Below are 27718 nucleotides of genomic sequence, written 5' to 3' on the forward strand. Positions count from 1 at the left end.
GGTGACGTCACTTCCGCTTGGGACCTTCAGAATAAAGGAGCGGAGCCCCCTTTCTAAAGCAGCTCGAGCCTCCGTCGCTTCGACACGTTAGACTTATTTAGAATGACGTCACACGACGCGACGCCCCGTGACGTCATTCAGCAGCACCGAGATAAACAAGGACGGGTTCTCCAGAAGCCTTTAATCAGGTTAACATGATGGTTCTCCCGGGCCGGCGGCGTCTCCTCTTCTCCAGCGATTCTTATTGGAACACGAGCCGGACGCTCCTTCCTCGTCGCCGCTCTGCCTGCTCGTCTGAAGGCGGGTGGGCGGGGCCTCCCGACACGTGGCCGTTAGTGGGCGGCGACGGCGAACGTCTTCTTCCCTCTCCTCTGAATGTGATCCTCCTTCCTCTTCTCCAACGCCACGATCTGTGGAAGAGCAGAGACGAGCTGAGCCGGCGCCCCAGCGACCCCGAACGACCCCGAACGACCCCGAGTCGCTGCGTTACCTCGGCGATAAACTCCGCCTCGCTGTCCTCGCCGACCGGGACGTCCAGGCCGCTGACGGCGTTGAAAAGCTGGGACGCACTCATCGCCTCGCTCACGCCTCTCTTCTGGAAGAACTGCGGCGAAGACAAGTTTGACATCGGTCAATCGTCCCGTCCCAGAGACCGGCCGTCTCCACTGAGCCGTTACCGTGGAAACGTTCCTGCAGTCCCTGTAGAGGAACTCCAAGGCGTGGGGGTGGGCGGGCTCAACGGACTGGCTGACGTCGATCAACCACACCTGGAACACAGGGACGAGTTAGCCGCTAGCTGCCGCTAGCTGAATCTAAGGGGTGTGTCCGGCGGCCTGAAGGCCGCCGCCCACAGGGAGAACGTGGTACCTTCCCTTGGTGCCACAGGAGGTTGTATTCGCTGAGGTCGGCGTGGACCAGGTTACAGTCCCGGTACAGGACCTGCATCAGCTGGAGACGGGGGCGGGGACGGGGGCGGGTTAAAGCATCGGCACACAGAGTCCCACCTGCTGGAGGGGGCGGGACTTACACGCAGGACCTGGTAGAAGGCCTGTTTCATGTCCTCCGAGCTCAGCGCGGCGTCTTTCAGTTTGGGGGCGGGAACGTGGTCCTGACCAATGAATGACATCACCAGGATGTGCTTCTTCAGAAGCACCGCCTCTGGACAGGGAAGCTCCGCCTTCCTCATCCTGATGAAGAGACGAAGGCTGGGTGAAAGGCCCCGGCCCCGCCCCGGCCCCGCCCCTCACCTGCCCAGGTTGTGCATCTCCTTCTCGGCCCACAGCCGGATGACCTTGCGGGGGTTCAGCTTGCTGAAGCGGTCGATGAAGCGGTAGTCGTCCTTGATGTAGCGGTCTCGGTTCTTGAACTCGTTCAGGGTGGTCTTGAACACCTTCAGGACCACTTCCTGTGGGAGGGGCTTGTCCTCCAGGCTGAGGCAGACGGGCGGAGCTTAGACTCCCCGGCTCTGGGGGGGTTTGCGAGCGGGACCTTTACCGACCTGCCGCCGTCGGCGTGGAAGATGACCGACTCCTTCCCCGTGCTGATGCAGCCGTTGATGTTCTCCAGCACGCCGGCGTTCACCATCTTGAACATCAGGAGGCGGGTTCGAGGGTCCACGGCGTGCTCCTGGGGAGGGGAGCAGAGCGTGAGCGTGGGCGCGCCGGGGGGGCGGGGTGGAGCGGCGGCGCCCGTGTCTCCGTACGGCGGTGGAGCGCTCCTTCTTGTCGTGCAGCCTGGCGCCGCGCCGCTGCTCGCCGTGGCAGTGCTGCTTCAGCGAGTTGAACACCTGATTGGACAGCTGCAGGTCCATCCCCACGCCGTCTCCCACGTGCACCTCCGGGGCGAACTGGGGGGGGCAGGAGGGTCGGGTCAGGCGGAGGCAGAGGGCGTCGCCGTGGCGACCGGGCCCGTCTTACGTGGTCCATGCGCGCCGTGTTCCTGCGGCCGCAGGTCGCCGCGTCGTGCTTCGTGGTGATGTTCTTGCCTTTCCCGGCGAAGCCTCTCCTGGGGGCCGTCTGGGGCTTATCTGAGGGGCGGAGCCAGGCAGAGATCACCTTCATCGCCTCCACGTTGACTGGAGCCCCGCCCCCGGCGTTGGTGGGCGGCACCTTACCCGCCCGGTAGGGGTCGTGTCTCGTGTCCTGCCAGTCCACCTCGTCCTCCGAGCTGTCGCTGTCCTCGTCAGGATGGACCACGCGGTGGTTCTCAAACGAGACGGACACTGGAGACAGACGCGCTGCCGTCAGTGGGCGTGGCCGGCCGCGCCTCCCCGCCCCGCCTACCTTTGCTGTCCCCGTTGAACTTCCTCTCCTCCCTGCGGAGCTGCTCGTCGAACTCGCGGTCGAACTGCAGCTGCAGCACCCGGGCGAGCATCAGGTCGCTGGTCGTCTCGCTCGGGTCGTCGGACGCGCCGGCGGCCGGGCTGAGAGACGGACGACAGACGTCAGACGGGACGCCGACAGACGGACGGAGGACACACCCACAGATACTTTACTCAGCGGCTGACGGGGACACGCCGTCCTCCTCCAGCTGTCTGGCCAGCTGTTCGCTCATCACGTCCGCCAGGGAGCAGACCGGCGCCGCCGCCGCCGTCGCCGCCCACGGGCCCTGGGGGAGGAGCCAGAATCATCTGGGATCGGCGCCAGGCCTCAACACGAGACCAGATGCTAGGCACTAGCGCCGACGGTACAGGAAGTGATGTCATTGACTTTAGCTCAACGGTTAAGTCGCTCCTGATGTTTCTATCAACGAATCGAACTTCTGGTTGCTGACTCCGCCCTGCAGACACGCCCCCAGCTGGAACGTCACAGTAACAGCAGCGTCAGAGACGTGTTCAGGCATGTCTGAGCTTAGTCCCGCCCCCAGAGCCGTGACGTGCACTCAGGGTCTGACATTTAACCCTTTAACAGTGAGCAGAAGCGTCTTCTGTACGATGACGTCATCACTCAGCCCAGCTTCAAATACTCGAAGACGCAGAGATGGGCCTTCATTACTCCGGCACCGGTCGTCCCGAAAGGCGGACCGGACCGAACCGAACCGGACCGGACTTCCGAGGCTCCTCTTCTATCCGAGGGGGTGCCTTCATTAAAATGATGCTAACCATTAGCAGCTAACAGAAGCGTCAGCATAGCGAGCACAGCACTGACGTCATCGGTGTAGCTGACGTAACGCGGCTACTGGGTAGCCGAAGCTAACCCGAGCTAACGCTTACCCTCGCTGTTTCCGCCGTCACTCCTGGTGGATCCATGTTTCTGATTAAAACCAATAATGGCGTCTCCGCTTGAAGCTAGCTGACGAGCTAACGTTAGCCGCTTCCCGCGGCTCGACCGACCGACCGACCGACGAAGGTCGTTTTCTCTCAGTAAAATGACGCGTTAAAACGCAGCAGAGACCGGAAACAGACCACCGTCACGAGGCGCGAGCTTCCGCCTTCAAAATAAAAGCCCTCACGCCTTCCTGGACCGGATGAGGGTTAATGAGCCGCGCCCCCCCCTCCTCCCACCCGGGGGCGTGGACGCTAAACATAAACAGACTCAACCTGCTGAAGAAACGAAAGCTCCGATTGTTTTGGTATTTTTTATCTTCATATAAATATACACAAAAAGTGGTTCATGACATCATCATCATCATCACTCTGACCCCAGAACGGCTCAGTTCTTCATGGTTGGACCCGGGACAAGGACAGGACATGGATCAATGCGGGCCCGACCAGCGCCGGGACCGTTCAGTAGTAACTTCGTTTCCATTCTTGGGTTGCTTCTGGTTCTGGTTCTTCAACAGGATAGTTCATCCCTTCTGCCGAGACGCTGTTAGCGGTTAGCATGTAGCAGACGGCTAAATCGGGCTCAGCGCCTGGCGCTGCTGCGGCGTTAGCTCCGGGTGCCAAACGTCCACGATGAGGATCAGGCGGTAACTGTCGGCGTCCTGCCAAACCTCGTGCTCGAAGGAGTCATCGAAGATGAGGACTCGGCCTTCCTCCCACTCCCTGCGGCGGGAAACGGACGTTAGCACGAGGCTAATTCTGGGTCTCGTTCAAACGTCCCCCGTTTCCCTCTAGCGAACCGATCAGAACCCTCCTCGTCTCCATGGTAACACTGAAGGCTATCGGAGGGTCTGGTACCTGGTCTGGTTGGTGCAGCGGATCCTGCAGCCCCGTTTGGGGATGACGAGGCCCAGGTGCATCCTCAGTCTGCAGTTGGTGGGTCCGGTGTGGGGCCAGACGTGAGTCCCAGGCTGCATGACGGAGAACTTCATCTGAACACAGACCAGAACCATCAGACACCAGGACCCGGGTCCTCAGCACGGGGACCCTGGTCTGACACCGGGACCCGCGTCCTCAGCACGGGGACCCTGGTCTGACACCGGGACCCGCGTCCTCAGCACGGGGACCCTGGTCTGACACCGGGACCCGCGTCCTCAGCACGGGGACCCTGGTCTGACACCGGGACCCGCGTCCTCAGCACGGGGACCCTGGTCTGACACCGGGACCCGCGTCCTCAGCACGGGGACCCTGGTCTGACACCGGGACCCGCGTCCTCAGCACGGGGACCCTGGTCTGAGTACCTGTCCCCTCTTGCAGCCCGTGGCTTCGGGGTACCGGTCCAACAGGGAGCAGGTCTTCGGGACACCCTGACAAGCATTTCCAACTTTCTTACCTACAACACACAAAAACCAAGTCCAGAGGACCCGCCTCAGTTCCTGATCGCCGGTGATTGATCGATTGATTAACGTTGCTCGCTCTTCTTCGTACCTTGCTGCCACAGGGTGTACTGCCCCCACTCCCCCTTCTCCCTCAGGTTCTCCTCCTCCGGGACATACGATCCGGCCTTCCTGTCCATCAAGGCCAGAGCCTCGTCACGAATCGTCTTCCAGTTCCTTTCCAGCGTCTGCAGACACGCCCCGGTTGAACCGGTTGAACCGGTTTAACCAGTTTAACCAGTTTAACCAGTTCACCATCGATGTGGAAACACTCACCTTGACCAGGTCAGTGTAGCCGGTCTCTTTAGGAGTCCACCAGGGCTGAGCCTTCAGCCCGGCCACGTTGTACAGAGACCTCTGCCACACCGAGGCGAAGTGACCTCGCTGGTGACCCAGTTCATACCAGAGATAGGCCTGCAGACAGACAGACAGGCAGAGACGCAGACAGACAGGCAGACAGAGACGCAGACAGACAGGCAGACAGACAGACAGGCAGAGACGCAGACAGACAGGCAGACAGACAGACAGGCAGAGACGCAGACAGACAGACAGAGACGCAGACAGACAGACAGACAGACAGGCAGGCAGGGACAATGCTAATTATCTCCATAAGATTTTTTGAATGTATTTCTGTTGAATCTTATTTCATCTCTTCTTTAACTCCGCCCATCTGATGAATGACCTAATTTTAACTCCGCCCATCTGATGAATGAGCTCATCTTTAACTCCGCCCATTTAACTCTTTGAAGGACTCTCAGAATCAGCTACAACAGACTGCTGGAGTTTTGGCTCCCTCTGGTGGCTGCAGACAGAACTGCAGGACAGGTGAACGCGGCTGTGTGTGTGTGTTCTGGTGTGTTACTCACACTTTCATTTCCAACCCTCTGCAGGGCGTCGCCCAGGTGGAAATAGAAGCGCCCGTCATCCGTCCCCGGCTCGCCCGACTCCAAACCCTCCTGGGGGGGGGGGGGGGGTTGTGGTGGTGACGACCCCGCGTGTTGAAGAACACACGGTGAGAGGGCTGCTTACCTGCAGGTAAGGAATGCTCTCTGCTATCCTGTTCTCCGACTTCAGGATGAAGCCGTAGTGAACTTTAGCAAAGCCGTTGCCCGGGGCAACCGCCAGGACCTGCGCAGTGGACAGACAACCAATCAGACGCTGACAGGCAGCAGCACAAAGCACGATGGGATACTCTCACCTGTTCGTACACCTGTTTTGCACCCTTGTTGTCGCCTAGCAACAGGTGGGCGACACCCAGGTCGTTCTTCAGACCAATGTCTTCAGGGAAGATCTGGGTCAACCGCTCCAGAGTCATCAGAGAGCCACGCATCCGACCTGAGCAGTAACCACGGAGATGAGTCAACAGATTAATCGTCCATTAATCAACCGTCCTCGTCATGACAGGATGTCATTGACCATATTAGGTATTCCAGGGACCAACAGCTGGCTGGTTACCCAGGAACTGCTGCCTCTCGGACCGTCTCTTCAGGGCGGCTCTCAGGAGGTCAGGGGTCACGTCAGGAAGCTCGGAGGCCTCCCTGTAGCTGGTGATGGCTCTCTGCAGCATCTCGTTGCTGCGCTGCTTCTCAGCCAGGTCGTCCTCCGTCTGTCACAAAGACGGAAGTTAAACCCTGACCCAGGGTTCTGGGGGCGTGGTTCTGACCCACCTTCCTGGCTCTGTACCTGGGCCTTTCCGTAGCGAGCCCGGGGGCTCTGTGGATGCAGCTTCACCAGCGCCTCGAACGCTCGCAACGCCTCGTCCAACTTACCCTGAGAGGAGACGGGAAGCACGTTAGCGTGACGTCATCGATGAATCCATCCAATAGGACGGCGTGATGTCATCGTTACGGTGTAGCCTACAAGCAGACACCTTCTTACGAAGCTTTTCTGCACCGTCGATTTCTGCCTTGATCCGTTTGTCCAACGTATTCAGCAGCTTCGGTTTCTTCTTCTTCGCTGGAGGACCAGAAACAGGAAGAAGAGGTCGTTTGAATCTTCATCCGTTGCTCCGCCTCCTCAGGATGTTTGTTTGTTTACTGATCTACACCTGGACCTGGACCTGGACCTGGACCTGGACTGCCCTCCACCTCGCTGGCTGCCTCGCTCTGTGGTTCTGGTTCTGGTTCTGGTTCTGACCAGGTGTCTCCTTCTATAACTGGTTCTGGACAGAAAGGAGTCCCATGAGGTCCAGATTTGTTGTTCCTGAGGGTTTGTCTTGGGTCTCTGGTTCTGGATGCCAGAAGCTTCAGAACCAGAACCATGAGGTCATGAATGTACTCCACCTGCTTCTTGTGTGAGTCTGGAGCTCGTCTCCTCTCGCCCCGACTCCTCCTCTCGCCCCGACTCCACTACGAAACAAAGGTTGTTTGTGTAACAAACACAGGAGGTTCTGCTTTGTCACCGTTACTCCCGGCGGCAGCTGGTTAGCTTATTTAGCATGGGCGGGGCGTCCGGCAGACCGCTGACTCTGGAGGTCAAGGTCAATGCCTCAAACCCAACCCCTCTACCCTGATGACATCACTGCTGGCCGCCCGACTCACCTTCACTGTCCTCCGCCGGCGGCTCCTCCACCAGAACTGAAACAGGAAACAGTTTCATCTACCTGGAAAACACCAGACATCCCGGAAGCAGCGTCTCACCTCCGGTTGTGTCGATGGCGTCGACCCGGTCCTCTGGAACGAGGAGAGAGAGACGTCAGCAGGAGGAAGAGGAGTGATGAAGAGGCCTTTGATAAATGCAGGTCAGACAGACTCCACTCACCAGGATGTGAACTGTCCCGAGAATCATCTGGAAAACGAGTGTCGTGCCTGTTATCTGAGCTAAATCAGGCTAGCTCACATGAAATGGAATCATAATGCTAAGCTAGTGCAGCAAACACAGGAAGTGAAGGCTTTAAGCTACACACCTGCCACGAAGTCCTCGTCCAGCGGCGGAGGAAGCGGGACGGCAGCTGGAGAAACCAAAAGACAGCGAATCATCAGAGGGGCGTGGCACCGCGGTACGAACAGGAACACTCAGGACCAACCTTGGATTTCAGACTCCACATCCTGAGGGCCGGGGCCTGGAGGCAACAGTGATGACATCATCATGTCAGCTGACCACAGACCAGGCCCATTCCAAGATGGATGCAGTAAACAAACAGTCTAATATTTATACAAAATGGTGACGCAAACGTTTGGCCTTTGAACCGCCTCCAGCAGGTGGCGATAAACAACCACCCTTCACTACGTCGTTTGTTTACTATGACGTCATAACGCATCAGCACACAGGGCTGCTAGCATCAGAGGTGTAGTTTAGCTTTGGCTAAACGTACGGCTGAAGGGAACCCCTCTCTGTGGGTGTTTGAACCGGAACGGTCCCAGCAGACTGGGCAGACTGGGCAGACTGGGCAGACTGGGAGGACTGGGCAGACTGGGCAGACTGGGCAGACTGGGCAGACTGGGAGGACTGGGCAGACTGGGCAGACTGGGCAGACTGGGCAGACTGGCAGACTGGGCAGACTGAGCAGACTGGGCAGACTGGGCAGACTGGGAGGACTGGGAGGCTCCTGGCTGAAAGGGAAGCAGGGTGGAGGCTGTGAAACCTTTGTCTGCTCTGGGATCAGTTACATTCAGCAGTGGTTAGGTGGGAATGAGGTGAACACCTGAGGGGGTGTACCAGGTGTCAGCTCACCCAACAGAGCCAACAACTAGTGTGTGTGTGTGTGCGTGTGCGTGTTCCCACCTGTATCGTTCTCAGGTGAGGTTCCCACAGGTGGAGTCGTTGCGTCTTTCAGTCCTGTTCAGTGTTAAAAGTTAAAATGTGCAAACAGACAGTTATTTTTTGGGGGTTACTTTTTCTCCTTGTTGTGCCTCAGAGCCCCCAGTGGTAAACCAGCGCCCCCCAGTGGTAAACCAGCGCCCCCCAGTGGTAAACCAGAGCCCCCAGTGGTAAACCAGCGCCCCCCAGTGGTAAACCAGCGCCCCCCAGTGGTAAACCAGCGCCCCCAGTGGTAAACCAGCGCCCCCCAGTGGTAAACCAGAGCCCCCAGTGGTAAACCAGCGCCCCCAGTGGTAAACCAGCGCCCCAGTGGTAAACCAGCGCCCCCAGTGGTAAACCAGCGCCCCCAGTGGTAAACCAGAGCCCCCAGTGGTAAACCAGCGCCCCCAGTGGTAAACCAGAGCCCCCAGTGGTAAACCAGCGCCCCCAGTGGTAAACCAGCGCCCCCAGTGGTAAGACCAATCATCTGGTCTTTGGTGAAGCACAGCAGCCAAACGCGTCTCAAGTTGGATGAGTTCAGGGTCCAACAAAACGTCATTCCATCGAAGCTAAACGCCACGATGTCGCGGTCGAGGTCGCCGAAAGGTCTGAACACGATCTGACAGGAAGTCACACCCGTCAAAGCCGTCCCCCGTCCCCCTGTGAGGTGGACAATCAGTGGACTCACACAGGTGTCCCTTTAAACTCAACCTTTTATCAAGACAGCATCACATCCTTACGTAAACATGTTTAAACGCTACCGCTACCAGCCACATGGCGGCGACATCACAATGACGTCAGCATCGTGCCAACGTTAAGTCAGAACATCAGGGCGAAAGGAAAACCTGCACAAAGCCTCGTTTACACCGCAGAGACATGATGTCACTTCCTGTTGGCCTGAACGGCTCAAACATCAAAGGAACGTCGCTGGTGCTCTACCGGGCCCAGCCCGTCCTCCATCAGGTCCTCCCAGGCCGGTCTCCACTGGTCAGCCTACTGGTCCTGCTGGTCCAGTGTGACACCTCTGACCTCATCAGAGGAGGTGGCGCCACCCTCCTCCTGAACCTCAGCAGCCGCCTCCTCCTTGCCCTCTTCCTCTTCCTCTTCCTCTACGTCATAAAGGAAGGTGAAGAAGCCATAGATCCAATCAGAGCCCTCCTCAGCTAACACATTAAGAACCTCCTCGAGCGACCCGGCTTTGGCACTACTGCCGCCATCTTTGGACAAGCCTGACGGAAGAGAAAGAGGATGGGCGACGCACAAAGGAGGAGAAATAAACGTTAGCATAGTGAAAGGAATGAAAGGGGGAAGAAACCAGGAAAGAAAGGAGAGGGAACCATAAAAAAGCAAAATAAAGGGTGATGTGGGGAAGAGAAAGAGAACGAGTTAAAGGAGTCACATTTCTGTCACTTCCTGTCTGCTTCACAACAAATAACAGGCAGCCATCTTTAATCCAATTCTCTGCTCTTCAGCAACTTTACAACACACACACACACACACACACACACACACACACACTCGCTGTGCTGCTCCTGTGGGCGGAGCCAATCAGGGTCCTATTTCTTAAGAACCGTCATGCTGCTGGTTGGAGTTCTTACTACCATCAAAATAGACATTTGTTTCTGCCATTGTAGTTTCTCTGCTCTCACAGCGGGTCTAAACTGGAGTCAAACTGGTTTCAAACGGAGGCACTGGGACACAACTGTAAACCCCGCGTTCATCACACGGAGAGAAATTAAACGAGGGCCTTGCCAAGCAGCACTTTAGCGTCGTCCATGTCAAAGTCTCCGTCTCCGTCCGCGTCATAGGCCGCCAGCTTCCCTGGGGAGGAAGAGGAGGAGAGGAGGAGAGGAAGGCCGTTAAAGGCAGACCCACGGCCATGTTCACCTCACTGGTCACACCAAGCATTCTGAGTTCGGTGGTTGCTATAACAACATCACGGCTACCTTAAATAGATAATGTCACGACATAACATTATTCATAATAAACGCTGTTAGCTTGTGAAGCTAATGCTAACAGTCAGAGGGCGGGGCTGATAATAATGAGTGTCAAACAGGATGAAGTTCTGATCTCAAGATGTGGCGGCGGATCAATCACTGATCGATCGATCGACCTTAAATCCAGACAGACTTTAGCTTCAGCAGGAAACCACATCTCCCCGTAGAGCCCCTCCCCCCACACCTTAGCCGTGTGCTTCTGGCCCCGCCCGTTAGCATGTAGCGCTACATAAAGACCCTCCCACTAGTGACGACGCTAAAGACAGTCCACAGCGCTGTGGATGACGTTTACCTTGTAAGACTTTAGAGGCGCTCCCATGAAAGTCTCTCGCCCTGGCTGCATGCAGAGAGAGAGAGAGAGAGAGAGAGAGAGAGAGAGGAGTGGAAAGAGGTGAAGAGGAGGCGCAGCGCTGCACAATGCGTCCCTGGAGACAACTAAACCCACTGATTGGTCATCCAAGTCAAACTAGAAAGAGACAGCAGCCACAGCTAGCAGCTAGCAGCTAGCAGCTAGCAGCCACAGCTAGCAGCTAGGTCAGAGAGGAAGGACGATTGGGCCTGATGCAGCAGCGCTTGGCTGCGTCTCACACAGGTGTTCACCTGGACACGGACCAGCTCAGTGTCCAGGTGAACACCTGTGTGAGAGAAGAAGCGACGCCTCACAAACACAAACAAGCCCCACAGGTAGATCCCAACGACCCTTGACCCTTAGACCTCATCTGCAGAAACGTTTTGCTTAAAAGCGACAGCTAGCTAGCTAGCTAGCTAATAGAAGACGACGTCAACAACCAAACTCGTGCGTACCGATGATGCTGTCGTAGTCCATGATGTCGAAGTAGATCACGGCCACAGAACTCCAGACCCCCAGCAGGGCCAGAACCACGACCCAGGAGAACACGGAGGAGTGGGAGGAGCCTCCTGCGTCTCCTCGCTCCGTCCTCCTTCCAGTCTTGCTTTCTGCTGGTGGCGTCTTCGCCTCTGAAGGAGATAAAATCAGAGCTAAGTGCTAGCATAGCATGAGAGATGAGTCCCGCTGCTGTGCTAAAGCATGGGGCTAACGAGACTCAGCTGATCAGTCTTTGATCAGCTGTTGATCCTTTGTTGACCTCAGGTTGGTTTATTTCGGGTTCGGTTCTGGTCTTCATCCTGGTTTAAGGTGGGATCTGGTTCTGGAGTTAGCTGAGACCTGAGACGATGGCACGTCCTCCTCCTCCTCCTCAGTTCCTGTGGAGGAGGAGGAGGAGGTGTGCCAGGAGGAGGCGGAGCTTGAATTAAGTTGTTGCTCCTGCTCTCTCTCTGTCAGGTCATGGTGTCTCTATGTCTCTCGCTCTTTTCCTGGGTCGTTCTGCCTGACCTGTCGTCCACAATCTGATGCGTGTGTGTGTGTGTGTGTGTCTCTGTGTGTGTGTGTGTGTGCGCGTGTGTGCGGTGCCAGAGCAGCCCACAGAATAACCTCGACTCTTGTTTGTTCTCACTCACACACACACACACACACACACACACACACACACTTGACCGGACCAATGATCACCTGTAAACCACCGGCTACAGGACGTGGTATTGTTGTCGTGACAACAGTTTTACCCTAAAAAGGTAAACTGCCTTTCGTTTACACAACAACAGCGTATTAGAAATGTTTAAACTCCAGAGCGTCGTCTCTTATAAACCTCAGGATAAATAAAGCAAATATCCCATCTATGACTTAAACAGCATCAAAATATACATTCTATTGATCAGATAATAATCAATATTAACAACCACGATTCAAATAATGAACAAACAGTGTTCGTCTTTTTTATCTAATAAATATAGTCATCATCATCAGGATGCTAAGGAGGAATGCTAATGAGGACTGAACCCACGGAACCTCAGCAGGAACATGGATCCGGTGGATTCTAAATATCCACGGTAAAGCGTGTTTACGTCAGTGACGTCACCACAAACGACTGCGCGTTATAGCTTATTAGCTAACGTTAGCGCGCTATCACAGCTAGCGTCGCATCGGTGAGCAGAGCCACTCCATGCTAACTGGGCTAGTTAGCATCACACGCACGATCCTTTAACGTATTTAATTACGTTTCAGACATTAACACTATGACGTGTGATGGGCATGTTGACAGCTAGCATATAGCCACTAGACTTAGCCGCTGCCTTGTACCGCGAGAAAGTAAAACGAAACTCAATATAACTTTCCGCAATTTAATATGTTCTTCAGTAAAAGCAAGCCAAACAGCTCATTAAAATAATACAAGCCATTCCCGCGGGGGCTTAAGGGTCGCTTCTCAGTTCGGCATTGGTGACAATTACACAATCTATTGTTACAATTACACAATCTATTGTTACAATTACACAATCTATTGTTACTTTAATGAAGCTTCACTACAGGCCACCCAGCCTCCAGCAACCCAGAAGACACACACAGTCCGAATCAGAGCGGGGTTCGGGTAGGCCGGAGGAGGTCCACACAATCGGTACCTTAGCCGAACACAAGAACGAGCGTAAAACGTTCACCTCGCATCGTTACTTTAGTTCTGTCGAGGACGAATCTCAGGCAGAAAGGAAAAGTGTTTCCAGGAGCAGAATGTTCGATGGGAGTGTTGCATTGAGCGACTGTAAGCGCGCCCAGCTCGGCGGGAGACGCGCATTTAGGCACTGACCTTTTCTGGAATGACCTTTGGAGTTCCTTCTCTGGGTCATGTCGTAAGTTAAGCGTTGTAGTTTCCTTTGTTGTGCCGCTACGAGCTAACGGGCTAACGAGCTAACGGGTGACTTTAGTTGTCGAAGCGGCAGAAACATGGACGCTACTCTCGATGACGAGGTATCCTCCACTTGGTTACCAGCAAAGCCAAAGTCCATAGTAACCGTGATTGGTTTTCCATCTGACCAATCAGAGGCATAAAATGCGCCCATGGGCGGTCTCCCTTGACTCAGGACCAATCACATTTCGGTACAGCTTCCGGCCTCGTCTGTCTTTGGAAAGGAGCAAAAACGTGGCAGAAGCGGAAGCAGAGTTCAAATATGAGAGCAGAACCGGAATTTAGAAGATTTATAGTTACAGTTCCTGCTTGAAAGTATAATTTCAAATGTAAAACAACAACATCTATACTATGCTAGTCCCGCCACACATTGATGAATATATTTATTTTATATATATGATGAATGAATATGATGATGAATCATAACTGAAGGCACGAAGGACGCTCCTCTCAGACAGGATGCTTGACTGTACTTGTACTGTAATACTGTACATTCTATCTCATAAATATATTCATCATCATGATGGTTGTGAGACAGCAGCGCCCCCTGCGGGGTTTTAGCAGTACTACAGGCTGGTCACGTCTGTCAGCATCAGAACTGATTTAAAGTTCTTCTCAGTCGCTTTTGGAGCTTTTCTCACAACAATTAGTACAAAGTGCAAAACCTCGGGGAGAACCTTCAAAGGCCCGACACGAGTTCAAAGTGGACCGTCCATTCCTCCAAAGCAAGTCTTTGTGCCTGCTGAAGTTAGGGGAGCAAGCGAGTACAAGACACTGAAGATGTACACATCTTTACTATACATATCTTTACTGTACAGTATACTGTATACCTTCTTTCTCCTCCTGCAGTGTCGCTGTCGTCCAGCAGGGGGCAGTGCAGCTCCGCAGAAACATCTGCGCTCTTCCTCCCATCCGGAGCTTCACATCCTTTCTCCGAAACACACCTTCTCTTCTCATCTGTGTCTTCATAAAGTGATGAAGAACTGATGAAGATGAGGATGATCGACTCCTTAAACAGAATCAGTAAGTTGGTTTTCATCTTTTCTTTTGTAAGAGGGAAGTCTGTGTCCTGTGATGCACTGGCGACGTGTCCGGGGTGTTCCCCGTCTCTCACTCGCAGTCAGCTGTAAACGAGACGATGCATGGGGGGGGGGGGGTCCAGACTACACGATTTTATTAGCACAAATTGAGGATGATTGAAGGGCTTCAATCGCAAACACGCTCCTTTAACCCCCCCCCCCCCCCCCCCCGGACTTGTGTGACGTCCTCTGGAGATCGAGGTCAGGGGATTCAGTCATCCTTCCTCACCGACCATCTCGGGACCTCATCAACACCCTGCTGCCATGGCAACAGAGAGCACTGCCGGGTACGGCAGTTTCCCACAGGACCCCCCCCCCACACATGAGGAGGATGAGGAACTCAAAGAAACAACCTGACATTGTTTAATTATTACAGGTTTTATTTTATATACAGACAAGTGTTTGCAAAATGCTAAAAAGTATTTCAACTCAAAGTACTAAAAATGATCTCTATTCATGTATGTTATTATAATTATAGTAATTATTGTGTCTAAAACACGGAGTCACCGAGGCGCCTCCTCTTTCACCGGAGAAAACCTTCCAACTGGATTCTCTGTCGTTTTTAAAACCACTAAAATGTGAATCACAAAGCTCTTTGATGTCTCTTTTTCTCAAGTTAAATCTTTAGAGTTACAAGGTTTCCCCCCTCCAGTAGTAGAGCAACACCACTTCCTGGTTCCTCCGACCTCCACTTCCTGGCTCCTCCTATCTCCACTTCCTGGTTCCTCTGATCTCCACTTCCTGGTTCCTCTGATCTCCACTTCCTGGTTCCTCTGATCTCCACTTCCTGGTTCCTCCTATCTCCACTTCCTGGTTCCTCCTATCTCCACTTCCTGGTTCCTCTGATCTCCACTTCCTGGCTCCTCCTATCTCCACTTCCTGGTTCCTCTGATCTCCACTTCCTGGTTCCTCTGATCTCCACTTCCTGGTTCCTCTGATCTCCACTTCCTGGTTCCTCTGATCTCCACTTCCTGGTTCCTCCGACCTCCACTTCCTGGTTCCCAGCTAACGTGTGAAAGATACCGTATTTTCCTAGTCTTAATCAAAGATTCCTTTGATATCAGGAGGGAAAACATTCCTCTCCTTTAAAGTATTCTGGGGCGAAGCTGGAGACCAGTTGGACCGCAGTGGTGAAACCGGATTTGGTGTAAACGGGGCGATGGCGTTTCGAGCAGCAACGCTGGTCGTACAGAACGCTTGTATTGCATTTATCAGACAAAATAACAGGAAACAATTAACTTCCTGTTTTATTTAAAAGCAGCGTTTGGTTCTGAAATGGGGAAAGAAAGCGGGAAGATTCTCAGAGTTAACACCCCCTCCGGTCTGAATATGGACTCTCCCAGTCCTCCGGGTAGCACCACATGGACCGACCCAAGGCGCCGGGGGGGGGGGGATCTTCCTCACAATAATGTGCTTTCTCCTCGCTGTCTCAGACAGCTTGAGGTTTGTTTTTGAGACGGACACGCCCCCATTAATGGCGGCGATGCTATGGTTGCTTCAGAGGTTAGCAGATTGTGTGCTCAGTCCAGATCCACTGAACAACACAATGAGCAGAACCACCAGTGGCCACTAGCGTCGGGGCCTGAACAGCCAGCACTCACGCTAATGTTAGCATGTGAGCATTCTGGAGACGCCACTGCTACGCTAAAGCCACCATAAAATCTAAGAGCCCTCAATAACGTCATGGCAGTAGTTAAAGAGTTGGACGAGTTGTTCTTGGACATAAATAGGCTTTTTTCACAGGATCGTGTTAGCATAGCATTTTACAAGCATTAGCCTCAGCCTTCGAAACCTTTTTGGCTAAGGCTAACTAGATGCTGTAATGGCTTACTGTTGGTTGTCATCAATGGTCCTCTGGTCACTCCTTTCTATTTTTTTGTTTCAGTTTTAGTACAGAATTCCAGAATGTGACCAGTACCGAACCCTAGTGGTCACTCATGGCATCGCAACAAAAGCCAAAGTCTTTTAGTAGAAAAGTGGAATCAGGACCAAACGTGTTTCCCTGCAGGCTTCAGTGAATCAGGACCTTTGATGTCCGCTCTGTGCCGTTTGAGGAAGAGTCTCAGGAGGAGGAGGGCAGCGAAGAACCGTCAACTTCGTTCAATATCAAAAATAATCATTTCAATTCAATCAATCAATCAATAAACCAATCAAATAATCACTGTCGAACATTCAATACATCAAAGAACCAACCAGTCTGTCAACTGAGTCCATTATCAATCAACCAATGGGCAGCAAGGGTTTGCTAGGTAGCAGGCACACTCTGGGTCTATTGCTACTGGAAACAGCCCTTCAGCAGAGTCTTCATGTGGGTCGAGTTTATACGGTTTCTAGAGTCCAGGCAGTTCCGTCTCTTCTACAATTATCTAGTAAAGCCTCCGGTAGAGGTCCCTCTGGTGACGACGGAGACAGAATAAAGACAAGCAGCGTCCACCCGTGTCTCCACAACCACAATAACACCGCCGGCACCGAGTCAGCAGGACCAGAACCTCTGGTTTCACCACCCGGAGTCACGCGGTGAGAGAAGCTTCGTGGGCAAACCGTTATTGCTAGACACAGTTTGGTCTTTGTCTGTGCAAAATGGATAAAGAGCCATCGCTCGGCTTCTCAACAATCAAAAAAGGGGGCAGAGGACAACGCTTCTGACTTGAGTCTCCTTTGAGTCGCATCATCCCACCGGCTCGCTGGAAAAAGACTAACGACTCGGGTGGTTTGGACATTTCGTTCAGGCGACCCGGTTTGACTGCCCTCATGAGCGTTTCTCATCAAGCTGAGGATTCACAGAAACGTCTCGACAGCAGTAAAAACCTGCAGTCACGGTTTTGTTGAACGTTTTTCCAGGATGACGACGACCGAAACCGAACGCTGATTGGATGACTGTCACACCCCGGTGATGACCAGTCGACGCCTGAAAGAACTTTTAGCCTTGAAGACTTTGGTTGAAGCTCTTGGGTGTGTTGAGCTGAACTCTGACAGATGAAAGTCCTTACCTTCTGTGATGTGTCGTTGCCTCGGTTCGGTAACGTCATGGCAACCAAAACAAAGGAAGCTGCTTCTCATCTCATCTATTACAACGTTGTAGTTCAGCCACTTTCTCATAGCTCCAAAGTCAAAAGAGAGAGGCGGCTTTTTGTCATCAACTTACTCTAAAAAATATACAAAATAGTAATAATTGTACTGCTATTAAACGACTGGTAAGAAGTTATACTTTTACTAGGAAAACATTTTTAAATCGTGCTCTTTTCCCTCCCGACGGGTCTCAGAAAGTCTCGACTGTCTAGAAACACTGCCGGAGACCATCGGGCTTCAAGTCAGCCATACTCTGAGAATGTGGATCAAAGGTCTGGAAGGCACAAACCCCCGCCAATAAACGATGGATGCATCTCATACTGTTGCTTCGACCCCTCTGGCCAATCAGTGTTCAAAGGTCAGTCACCCTAAAATCTATTCAACCAAAAGGTTGAGGGGATCTACGCTCTCGTCTTCTGAGACGTCTTTACTCCAACGAAGGTGCGCCTGACGTGACAGACTCGATTTCCGTCTCTATTGCTGCAAGTTTTACTTTAACAAGGTCCAGAAACAGGGAACAGGAAACACTACGGAGGGTAGGTTCCCTCATCATAGCTTCATCGCTACCCTCAGAATTCCTCGGGGACACGACATCGTTCAGTTTGTGCTTTTCGGCTGTTCGGGTCCCGGCCCCTGCGGTCCGTCGGCGCCGACGGCCACCGGAGGCGTTTGTTCACTCAGTTCCGAGCCAGTTTTCTCCTCCTCATTGTTGACAGCGAGGGACTGAAAGACCTCCGACGTGGCTCTGGTAACGCTGTCGTAGGACGGGGGGGACGACGTGGAGGAAATGACCTCAGAGCGTTCCGTCCCCAACAGATTCAAGCCGTAGTTTTCCCTCATCATGGCGGCAATCAGCCCTTCTTTCTCAGGTGGCTCCTCCCCAAACCCTCCCTCGCCACCTTCTTCACTCTCAGATCCGACACACCGTGGCGTGGTGATCTGGCGGTACATGTAGGAGGCGGCCTTCAGCTGCCGTCTCACCAGGTGTCTGCGGTAGCACCTCTGGATCACTGTGGCAGAAACCTCTTCCTGTTTGCGCCTCAGAGTTGTTGTGATTGGCTCATAGGAGATCTTGGATGGGTTGGCCATCATGAACTTTTCCTCCATCTGCTGCTTGAGGGCGTCCATCTCACCCGACTCGCCGAGGACACGCTTGGTGAAAGCAAAGAGGATGTCCAGACAGTGGATCTTGTCCCCGCTGACCATGGGGAGGTCCATGGAGATCAGTTTGATCTTGTTCGGCTTGGTGATGCGAAGCGGTTCCGACAGCGAGTCTGCGAAGTCCGAGAGCTTGGCGTACTCGATGAACTGCGTGGCCTCCGGGTCAAACTTCTCCCACACCTCGTAGAACATCTCGAAGTCGTCCTCGCTCAGCGGCTCGGTGCTCTCCTCCGTGGCCACGCTGAAGTTCTCCAGGATGATGGCGATGTACATGTTCACCACGATGAGGAAGGAGATGATGATGTAGGTGACGAAGAAGGCGATGCCCACCGACGGGTTCCCGCAGTTCCCCCGGACGGTGGTCCCGGTGTGGGGCACGTTGGGGTCGCACTCCTCGGGGGAGTTGTTCAGGATGGGGCTGAGCAGGCTGTCCCAGCCGGCCGACGTCGTGATCTGGAACAGGCAGATCATGCTGTTGCCGAAGGTCTCGAAGTTGAACATGTCGTCGATGCCCGCCTGGCGCTTCACGTAGGCGAAGTTGGCCATGCCAAAGATGGCGTAGATGAACATGACCAGGAAGAGGAGGAGCCCGATGTTGAAGAGGGCAGGAAGGGACATCATGAGGGCGAAGAGCAAAGTCCGGATGCCCTTGGCTCCTCTGATGAGACGCAGGACGCGTCCGATCCGGGCCAGTCGGATGACCCTGAAGAGCGTCGGAGACACAAAGTACTTCTCGATGATGTCGGCAAGAACGATACCTGAAAGCAGACGAGGCGAGAGGATCAGGTGAAGCATCAGGCACGGTTAGAACTACGCCCACATGCGTTATAGCTGGGGGGGGGGGGGGGGGTCACGAGGGAATCAACTCCAATGCAACCCCCGGCAGGTCACAGAGCTCTGGAGAGGACGAGGAAGAGGAGGGTGGAGCCTCAGCAGTCCACCGAGGAAGAGGAGGGGCCTCAGCCGGACTCACCGACGATGGAGAGGATGACGACCACGAAGTCGAAGATGTTCCAGCCCACGGTGAAGAAGTAGTAGCGTAGCGCCACGATCTTGACGAGGCACTCCACGGTGAAGACGATGATGAAGGCCAGGTTGCTGTTGTTGAGGATGTACTCCATCTGGGGCGACTGCTCGTCCGTCTCCACCATCATGGTGATCATGTTGAGGAGGATCAGCACCATGATGACGATGTCGAAGGCCTGCCTCCCCGTCAGGTCGAAGAAGAAGCCCTGCAGCGCGTTCTGGAGACAGACACGCCCACAACGACCATGTTAGGGTTAGCATGCTAACAACAGCGGCTTAGGTAGCTAACTAACTAACTGGGACACCTGACCAGGAAGTAGCTAGTTCGTTAGCATAGAATCGTGCCTCAGAATGTCCAATGGAGGACTGACTTTGGTTTGCAGCGTCCATGTGACCCATTCAGGCGCCACATGGAGGAGAAACCCCGCCCATCAGCAGTGATCTCCCTGAGGTGCGGTAGCGTGCGCCTGTAGCGTGTGTCTGTAGCGTGCGTCTGTAGCGTGTGTCTGTAGCGTGCGTCGGTAGCGTGTGCCGGTAGCGTGTGCCGGTAGCGTGTGCCGGTAGCGTGTGCCGGTAGCGTGTGCCGGTAGCGTGCGTCTGTAGCGTGTGCCGGTAGCGTGTGCCGGTAGCGTGTGCCGGTAGCGTGTGCCGGTAGCGTGTGCCGGTAGCGTGTGCCGGTAGCGTGTGCCGGTAGCGTGCGTCTGTAGCGTGTGCCGGTAGCGTGTGCCGGTAGCGTGTGCCGGTAGCGTGTGCCGGTAGCGTGTGTCGGTAGCGTGTGCCGGTAGCGTGTGCCGGTAGCGTGTGCCTGTAGCGTGTGCCGGTAGCGTGTGCCGGTAGCGTGTGCCTGTAGCGTGTGCCTGTAGCGTGTGCCTGTAGCGTGTGCTGGTAGCGTGTGTCTGTAGCGTGTGTCGGTAGCGTGTGCCGGTAGCGTGTGCCGGTAGCGTGTGCCTGTAGCGTGTGCCGGTAGCGTGTGCCGGTAGCATGTGCCGGTAGCGTGTGCCGGTAGCGTGTGCCGGTAGCGTGTGTCTGTAGCGTGTGTCTGTAGCGTGTGTCTGTAGCGTGTGCCGGTAGCGTGCGTCTGTAGCGTGTGCCTGTAGCGTGTGCCTGTAGCGTGTGCTGGTAGCGTGTGTCTGTAGCGTGTGTCGGTAGCGTGTGCCGGTAGCGTGTGCCGGTAGCGTGTGCCGGTAGCGTGTGCCTGTAGCGTGTGCCGGTAGCGTGTGCCGGTAGCGTGTGCCGGTAGCGTGTGTCTGTAGCGTGTGTCTGTAGCGTGTGTCTGTAGCGTGTGCCGGTAGCGTGTGCCGGTAGCGTGTGCCGGTAGCGTGTGTCTGTAGCGTGTGTCTGTAGCGTGTGTCTGTAGCGTGTGCCGGTAGCGTGTGCCGGTAGCGTGTGTCTGTAGCGTGTGCCGGTAGCGTGTGTCTGTAGCGTGTGTCTGTAGCGTGTGCCGGTAGCGTGTGTCTGTAGCGTGTGCCGGTAGCGTGTGCCGGTAGCGTGTGCCGGTACCAGCGGGCGGGGGATGGGTTTCTGAGGTTTCTTGGAGCCCAGCTTCTTCATGGCGTTGTAGTACTTCTTCTGCTCCTCTGTCATGAAGATGTCCTGTCCTCCTAAGTAAACAAACAAACAAACCTGTTATTTTAAAAAGATTATTTTAACTTCAGAACGTAAAGATTAAACCTTTAAACCTCCCGTTAGATATGAATGAACTTTTCTCATCCTTATCTTTCGTTTCTGCTGGTTGAAGTTGTCGATGATGACTCCGATGAAGAGATTGAGGGTGAAGAAGGAGCCAAAGATGATGAAGATGACGAAGTACAGGTACATGTAGAGGTTGATCTCTTTGATTGGCTGCTCCTCCACCTATCAGGAAACACATCATTACACCTGCTCTCTGTTCTCATTCGTCCATCTCCTGCTGTGGAACGGAAGACGGCGCTCTGATTGGTTGGATTTCAACACCTGAATGTTTAACGATCATACTGCTTCAGGTTCAGGGCCGTTTAAATAACCCTCATATTTAAATCTGAAATTAGAAATGACTATAGCACATAGCTTCTAATAAAAGCTACGAGCTACGAGCTACGAGCTACGAGCTACGAGCTACGAGCTACGCAATGCATAGCTCTTAATGTGGCTCGTAGCTCGTAGCGCATAGCTCGTAGCGCATAGCTCGTAGCGCATAGCTCTTAATGTGGCTCGTAGCTCGTAGCTCGTAGCGCATAGCTCGTAGCTCCTCAGTCTGTTTAAACTTCTAAAACTGCTAAACATACTGGAGGCACTTTTAAATGTGAAATCATTGAGAACTCTTTAGGATCATTATTGACCCTTGGCTGCTTCCGTACTTCTCCTCCCTCCTCCAGATCTCAGGTGAGGTCACAGAGGTCACCTAATGTCATGCACAGGTGAAAACAACTCACAGCTCGCGAATCCACCGCCGCGTACATGATCTCCATCCAGCCTTTGAAGGTTGCCTAGGAAACCAGACAGAGTAAAATGATGAGAGTCTGGAACTCAATGTGTGGAACCTGAAGCAGAAGGAGATGCATGAGTGCCGGTTCCCTCCGTCTGGTACGGAGGGAACCGGCCACCAAGACCGAGGGAACCGGCCACAAGACGGGAGGGAACCAGCCGCCAGACGGAGGGAACCGGCCACCAGACAGGGGGAACCGGCCACCAGACGGAGGGAACCGGCCACCAGACAAGGGGAACCGGCCACCAAGACCGAGGGAACCGGCCACAAGACGGGTGGGAACCGGCCACCAAGACCGAGGGAACCGGCCACCAGACGGAGGGAACCGGCCACCAAGACCGAGGGAACCGGCCACCAGACGGGGGGAACCGGCCACCAGACGGGAGGGAACCGGCCACCAGAGGGAGGGAACCGGCCACCAGAGGGAGGGAACCGGCCGCCAGAACGAGGGAACCGGCCACCAGAACGAGGGAACCGGCCACCAGAACGAGGGAACCGGCCACCAGAACGAGGGAACCGGCCACCAGACGGGGGGGAACCGGCCACCAGAACGAGGGAACCGGCCACCAGACGGGGGGGAACCGGCCACCAGAACGAGGAAACCGGCCACCAGACGGGGGGGACCGGCCACCAGAGGGAGGGAACCGGCCACCAGAACGAGGGAACCGGCCACCAGAGGGAGGGAACCGGCCACCAGAATGAGGGAACCGGCCACCAGACGGAGGGAACCGGCCACCAGACGGGGGGGACCGGCCACTAGTCAGTCCTGATCGCTCCTAACTCTTCCTCCATTGTTTCTGCAGCATGGAACTATTTCCAGATGCTAATGCTAGAGTTGCCATGCCAACCAGCCAAACAGAGCGATGCTGAGCAGCCTGTTGCCAGGGTAACCGCGCTCCAACAGCTCTCCAGTCCTGAACTTCTTTCCCTCTCTTCTCCTCCCTTCTTTCTTCTTCTGCTCTTAGTCTGAACATTCACTTTCCTCCTCCTCTTCAACTTTCTTCTCTTACTCCCCCCTTCCGTCTCTCCGTCTCGGCTGGAGTCGCTCTAAAAATAAAAGCCTCTCAGACGCTGATTGATTGGAAGCTCTCAGGACTCTGATGGTGGGCGACGGAAAGACGAGAGAGGAGGACGAAGGCTTGGGAAGATGGAGGGATGAGAGAGGACAAGACAAAAGAGGAAAAGGAAATGATGAAGAGACGAAGAGAAAGAAAGGGGGGGATCACTTGCATCACCTTCATCATCATCATCATCATCATCAGTGACGTCACAGTTCTGAATCTGGAAAATATTTCCTTTGTTATTTTAAATAAACGTTGAATAATTAATGCTGAAACTTTTATTGTTGTTTTTATCCTTCGTGAATCATTTATGTTTCTAAACAAACACTGATGGGATCAATAAGTCATTGATTATCATCATAAATGAGAAATGTACGGAAGCCCATTTAGTCCAAACTACAATTAGTACTTTATAACTTTGATTTATGAAAGAATGAGAGATGATATAGAAAGGATGGATGGAGGAGAAGAAAGGAGAGAGAGACAGACAGAGACAAAGAGAGAGAGACCGCTAGAGACAGAGAGACAAAGAGAGAGAGGCTGCTAGAGACAGAGAGACCATAGAGACAGAGAGACAAAGAGAGAGAGACCGCTAGAGAGAGAGAGACCATAGAGACAGAGAGACAAAGAGAGAGAGACCGCTAGAGACAGAGACAAAGAGAGAGAGACCGCTAGAGAGAGAGAGACCATAGAGACAGAGAGACAAAGAGAGAGAGACCGCTAGAGACAGAGAGACCATAGAGACAGAGACAAAGAGAGAGAGGCCGATAGAGACAGACAGAGACGGGGACACGGTGGGGACGGTTCCTCACCACCTGCAGCAGAGCCAGGTACCCGGCGCCCACGTTGTCGAAGTTGACCTTGACCTTGGTCCAGTAGAACAGCGAGGTGTCGTTGAGCGCCGCGCAGGCCGTCCTGTTGTTGATGACGGCGGCGTCGTAGGCGTGGCCGCTCCGGTCGACGCAGCGGCCGAACTTCCCGGCGAACAGGTTGACGCCCATGATGCTGAAGATGAGCCAGAAGATGAGGCAGACCAGCAGGACGTTCATGATGGACGGGATGGCGCCGATCAGGGCGTTGACCACAACCTGCAGCGGCAGAAAGGCCCGTCAGCGCCCCCTGGGGACGGACGCTTCACCTAAGCCCGGTCTTCCTCACGTTTGAGGATAATTCGGCTTCTTCTGAGTCAGCCCTCCTCGTTCGACCCACAATGCACTTCCCTACCCACAATCCCCTGCTGAGTGAGCAGCATTTATGACCGGACATACCAGCTAATCTTATTAGCCACACAAAGAGGAAGAGGAGGAGGAGGAGGAAGGCAGAGTGAAAGCTCAGACTTTATTCCCAGCATGCAGCACAAGTCCTAATTCGGCGCCGGAGTCCACGTCCTCTGTCCTCTGTCCACGTCCTCTGTCCACGTCCTCTGTCCTCTCTAATGTTAACAACCGATCAGAAAGCATTGATCAGTTCATCGATCGGGTGAACAACCCTGAAGCCTCCAGCAGGTTCTCCGACCCGTCAGTAATACTACAAAGATGGCCGCCTCATAACGGTTTGTTCCCTGAGAGAGAAAACCTCCACAAATGAGATGAACCAATCAGAGAGCAGGTTCCCATGGAGATGTTTCCACGGAGACGGCCTGTGCTTCTGCCCCGCCCCTGACCTTAGCTCATCTTGTTATCTGATCCGGGTCCACATGAAAACCACATTAAGATGAGCAGATGCAGATTAATGCAGATTAATCAATGCCCGATCAGCTGACTGATCGATCGTGACAGTGATCAATAGCTGCAGGTTCCCCGGCGTGTTTGAGGACTAATACCGACTCTTACCCTCATGCCCTCAAATCTGGAGAGGGCTCTGAGGGGCCGGAGGGCCCGGAGGGTCCGCAGGGACTTGATGGCTGCCAAGTCGGAATAACCCAAGGTGTTGGCCCCCAGACTGATCAATGACACCTGGGGGACAGAGACGGGAGGACAAAGAGGAGACGGGAGGACAGTCACAATGAAGCCGACTCCTGCAGGAGAGACGGAGGCTAGAACCCGGGTTCTCCTCCAACCTATGGAGCAGAAAGACCTGGTCCCTGACTAGACCTGGTCCCTGACTGGTCCGCGCCAGAAGAACCTCGTCCTCCATTGGACGGGCCTCCGGAGAACATTCAACCGCTCATCTGCGGTTTCCTGTTTCCTGTCACTGACTCTGAACAGCGGCTGTTTGTTAGTCTGCCCCTAGTGGTCACCAGCGGTTCTACAGTGTTAGCGAACCAATTTGGAGCTAGCTAGCTAGCGCTTTAATATCCAATGGAATAGGTCGCCGAGCCTGACCGGCCCCGGCTCCGCCCCCGGCCGGCCCAACCTACGTCGACGATGAGGAAGTCCAGCCAGCACCAGTAGTTGGTGAAGTACTTCTTGAAGCCGTAGGCGAGCCACTTCAGCAGCATCTCCAGGATGAAGATGTAGGTGAAGATCTTATCAGCAAACTCCAGGAGCACCTTGATCACCTTCCTCTGTTCGATGTAGATGTCCTCAAAGGCCTGGGGGGGGGGGGGGGGGCAGAGAGCAGAGTCCACACCCACAGTGACATCACAAATATATTTATACACACAGAATACACCGTCAACCACAGTAAAGTTACAAGATTCAAAACTAGCAAGAAGACGGATCACTGGAAACAAATACTCCGTAGTACTGTGTAGTACTCTGTAGTACTATCTCGTACAGTGCAGTACAGTGTGTACTGACCAGTGCCCCCGAGCTGAGCAGGATCATGAAGATGATGAAGGACTCGAACCAGCTGTGCTCTACGATCTGGTAGCAGGTTCTCCTGGTCCTCCACCAGATCTGACCGAGTCCGGCGCTCGTGTCGATGTCGCAGCACCGGAACCTGGAGACGCAGACTGTGGGCGAACGGCATTGAAAGCAAACAGAGAGAGAGAGAGCGTTAAAAGGTTTAATCCAGTGGCGTTTGGTCACTTCCTGTTGCTCCTACACAACATCCTGCGTTTCTCCTTCGGAATGGAACCCAGTCCGACCAGTACACGGTGAATCTGCAGCTGTGATGATGTCATCAGGTTCTTCAGGTTCTTCAGGTTCTTCAGGTTCTTCAGGGCGTCGTTGGCGCTTGGCGGCAGGATGGTCGGATCCTGACGTTCACCCACAACCAGCACTCAGCATCGTGCCCTCCAGCAAGGCATGATGGGAGGGGTCAGAGATTCGTGTTTGTGACGAGGCCTCCCGCTCAAATCCAGAAATACATCCAACCATCAGTTTTCTCGTGAAGCAACAGCGCTACCCAGTGCACCACCATACAGCCCATCAATACATTACAAACAATGAATATCTGGAGGCAGCGGTCCAACCGACCCTAAACGAGCTCTGACATCATCACGTTCTAATCCACCTGATGACTGAGTTATTGACCGTTTCACTGTGTGGACCGGGACTGTTTCACTGTGGGAACCTGGACTGTTTCCCTGTGTGGACCTGGACCGTTTCACTGTGGGAACCTGGACTGTTTCACTGTGTGGACCGGGACTGTTTCACTGTGTGGACCGGGACTGTTTCACTGTGTGGACCGGGACTGTTTCACTGTGTGGACCGGGACTGTTTCACTGTGGGAACCTGGACTGTTTCCCCGTGTGGACCTGGACCGTTTCACTGTGGGAACCTGGACTGTTTCACTGTGGGAACCTGGACCGTTTCACTGTGGGAACCTGGACTGTTTCACTGTGGGGACCTGGACTGTTTCCCTGCGTGGACCTGGACCGTTTCACTGTGGGAACCTGGACTGTTTCACTGTGGGGACCTGGACTGTTTCACTGTGGGGACCTGCACTGTATAAGGGTCTGGGTACAGAACTTAATTTCAGGTATAGAGGAGGTGAAATACTAATACTACACAGATGTACAGGAAGCAGTGGCGAGCGACTGAAGGAGGCGTTTACTTGGGCTCCTTCAGAGGGGTTAAAGGCCCGAGAGGGGCTGATAGGGTGTCAGATTTCACTCGGCCGTTTTCATTGGATTACTCAGCCGACATATCAGAGAACAGCCTGTTCGTCGTCATGGAAACAGAGAGCCGAGGTAATCAGAGCTGTAATTAGAGGCGGACGCAGCAATCAAGGACCTGCAGACATTTTGTCCGTTACAGGAAGCTCAGAGACGAACCAGCCGTCTGTTCGTTCCTAAAACCGACGGCTATTAATTATCGATCAGAAGGAACAGACCGATCAGAGCTCAAACTTCAGATGCTACCTGCCTGCAACGGGATCACACCTGAGGCGCGGCGCTGCAGGTGTTAGACACGCCCACTGAGGCGGAAACGCTTCATTTCCTGTCAGCCGCTCGTCCTGCAGCTCCACGACATCAACCAATGAGCTGGCATTTAGGGAGCCAATGAGGCGGCTGATCTGACGGCGCTGTCGGCAGTGCGTGTGCGTGTGTGTGCGTGCATGTGTGTGCGTGCATGTGTGTGCGTGCATGTGTGTGCGTGCGTGTTTGTGTGTGTGCGTGTGCGTGTGTGTGCGTGTGTGCGTGTGCGTGTGTGCGTGCGTGTGTGTGCATCTTTAAAAATAAGATTTTCTGCTAACAGACTTCATGAAAACAGCAAAAGGTCAAAGGTCAACCGGATACCAGAGTCATTTATTCTGTAGTCCAACATGGATTCCGCTCCTC

The 27718-nt window shown here is 54.1% G+C and overlaps 2 protein-coding genes and 1 pseudogene across 2 annotated transcripts; all 3 read right to left on the minus strand.

The window, feature by feature from the left end:
- Positions 1-164: 164 nt before the first annotated feature.
- riok3 (RIO kinase 3 (yeast)) lies at positions 165-3368 on the minus strand. Its single transcript, XM_068747710.1, has 13 exons — positions 3212-3368; positions 2495-2607; positions 2283-2422; positions 2114-2221; positions 1917-2026; positions 1703-1846; positions 1499-1626; positions 1248-1430; positions 1028-1187; positions 868-948; positions 678-767; positions 491-604; positions 165-410 (listed from the first exon to the last, which is right to left on the minus strand). The coding sequence occupies exons 1-13, from the start codon at positions 3245-3247 to the stop codon at positions 333-335; spliced, it is 1485 nt and encodes a 494-aa protein (XP_068603811.1). The 5' UTR covers positions 3248-3368; the 3' UTR covers positions 165-332.
- A 200-nt stretch (positions 3369-3568) lies between these two features.
- On the minus strand, positions 3569-13250 carry LOC137904145 (aspartyl/asparaginyl beta-hydroxylase-like). The gene is made up of 25 exons (XM_068748309.1): positions 13091-13250; positions 11238-11411; positions 10726-10770; positions 10189-10257; positions 9434-9665; positions 8593-9044; positions 8422-8475; positions 7724-7759; positions 7604-7648; positions 7459-7485; positions 7338-7370; positions 7239-7274; positions 6981-7046; positions 6746-6859; positions 6569-6654; positions 6382-6468; positions 6154-6304; positions 5897-6033; positions 5728-5826; positions 5565-5654; positions 4975-5112; positions 4751-4886; positions 4564-4655; positions 4121-4254; positions 3569-3985 (listed from the first exon to the last, which is right to left on the minus strand). The coding sequence occupies exons 1-25, from the start codon at positions 13128-13130 to the stop codon at positions 3835-3837; spliced, it is 2724 nt and encodes a 907-aa protein (XP_068604410.1). The 5' UTR covers positions 13131-13250; the 3' UTR covers positions 3569-3834.
- Positions 13251-17934: 4684 nt separating this feature from the next.
- The window catches only part of LOC137904146 (sodium channel protein type 3 subunit alpha-like), a 29667-nt pseudogene continuing 19883 nt past the window's right edge, over positions 17935-27718 (minus strand).

Source organism: Brachionichthys hirsutus, chromosome 14, assembly GCF_040956055.1.
Source record: "Brachionichthys hirsutus isolate HB-005 chromosome 14, CSIRO-AGI_Bhir_v1, whole genome shotgun sequence".
NCBI lineage: Eukaryota > Metazoa > Chordata > Actinopteri > Lophiiformes > Brachionichthyidae > Brachionichthys > Brachionichthys hirsutus.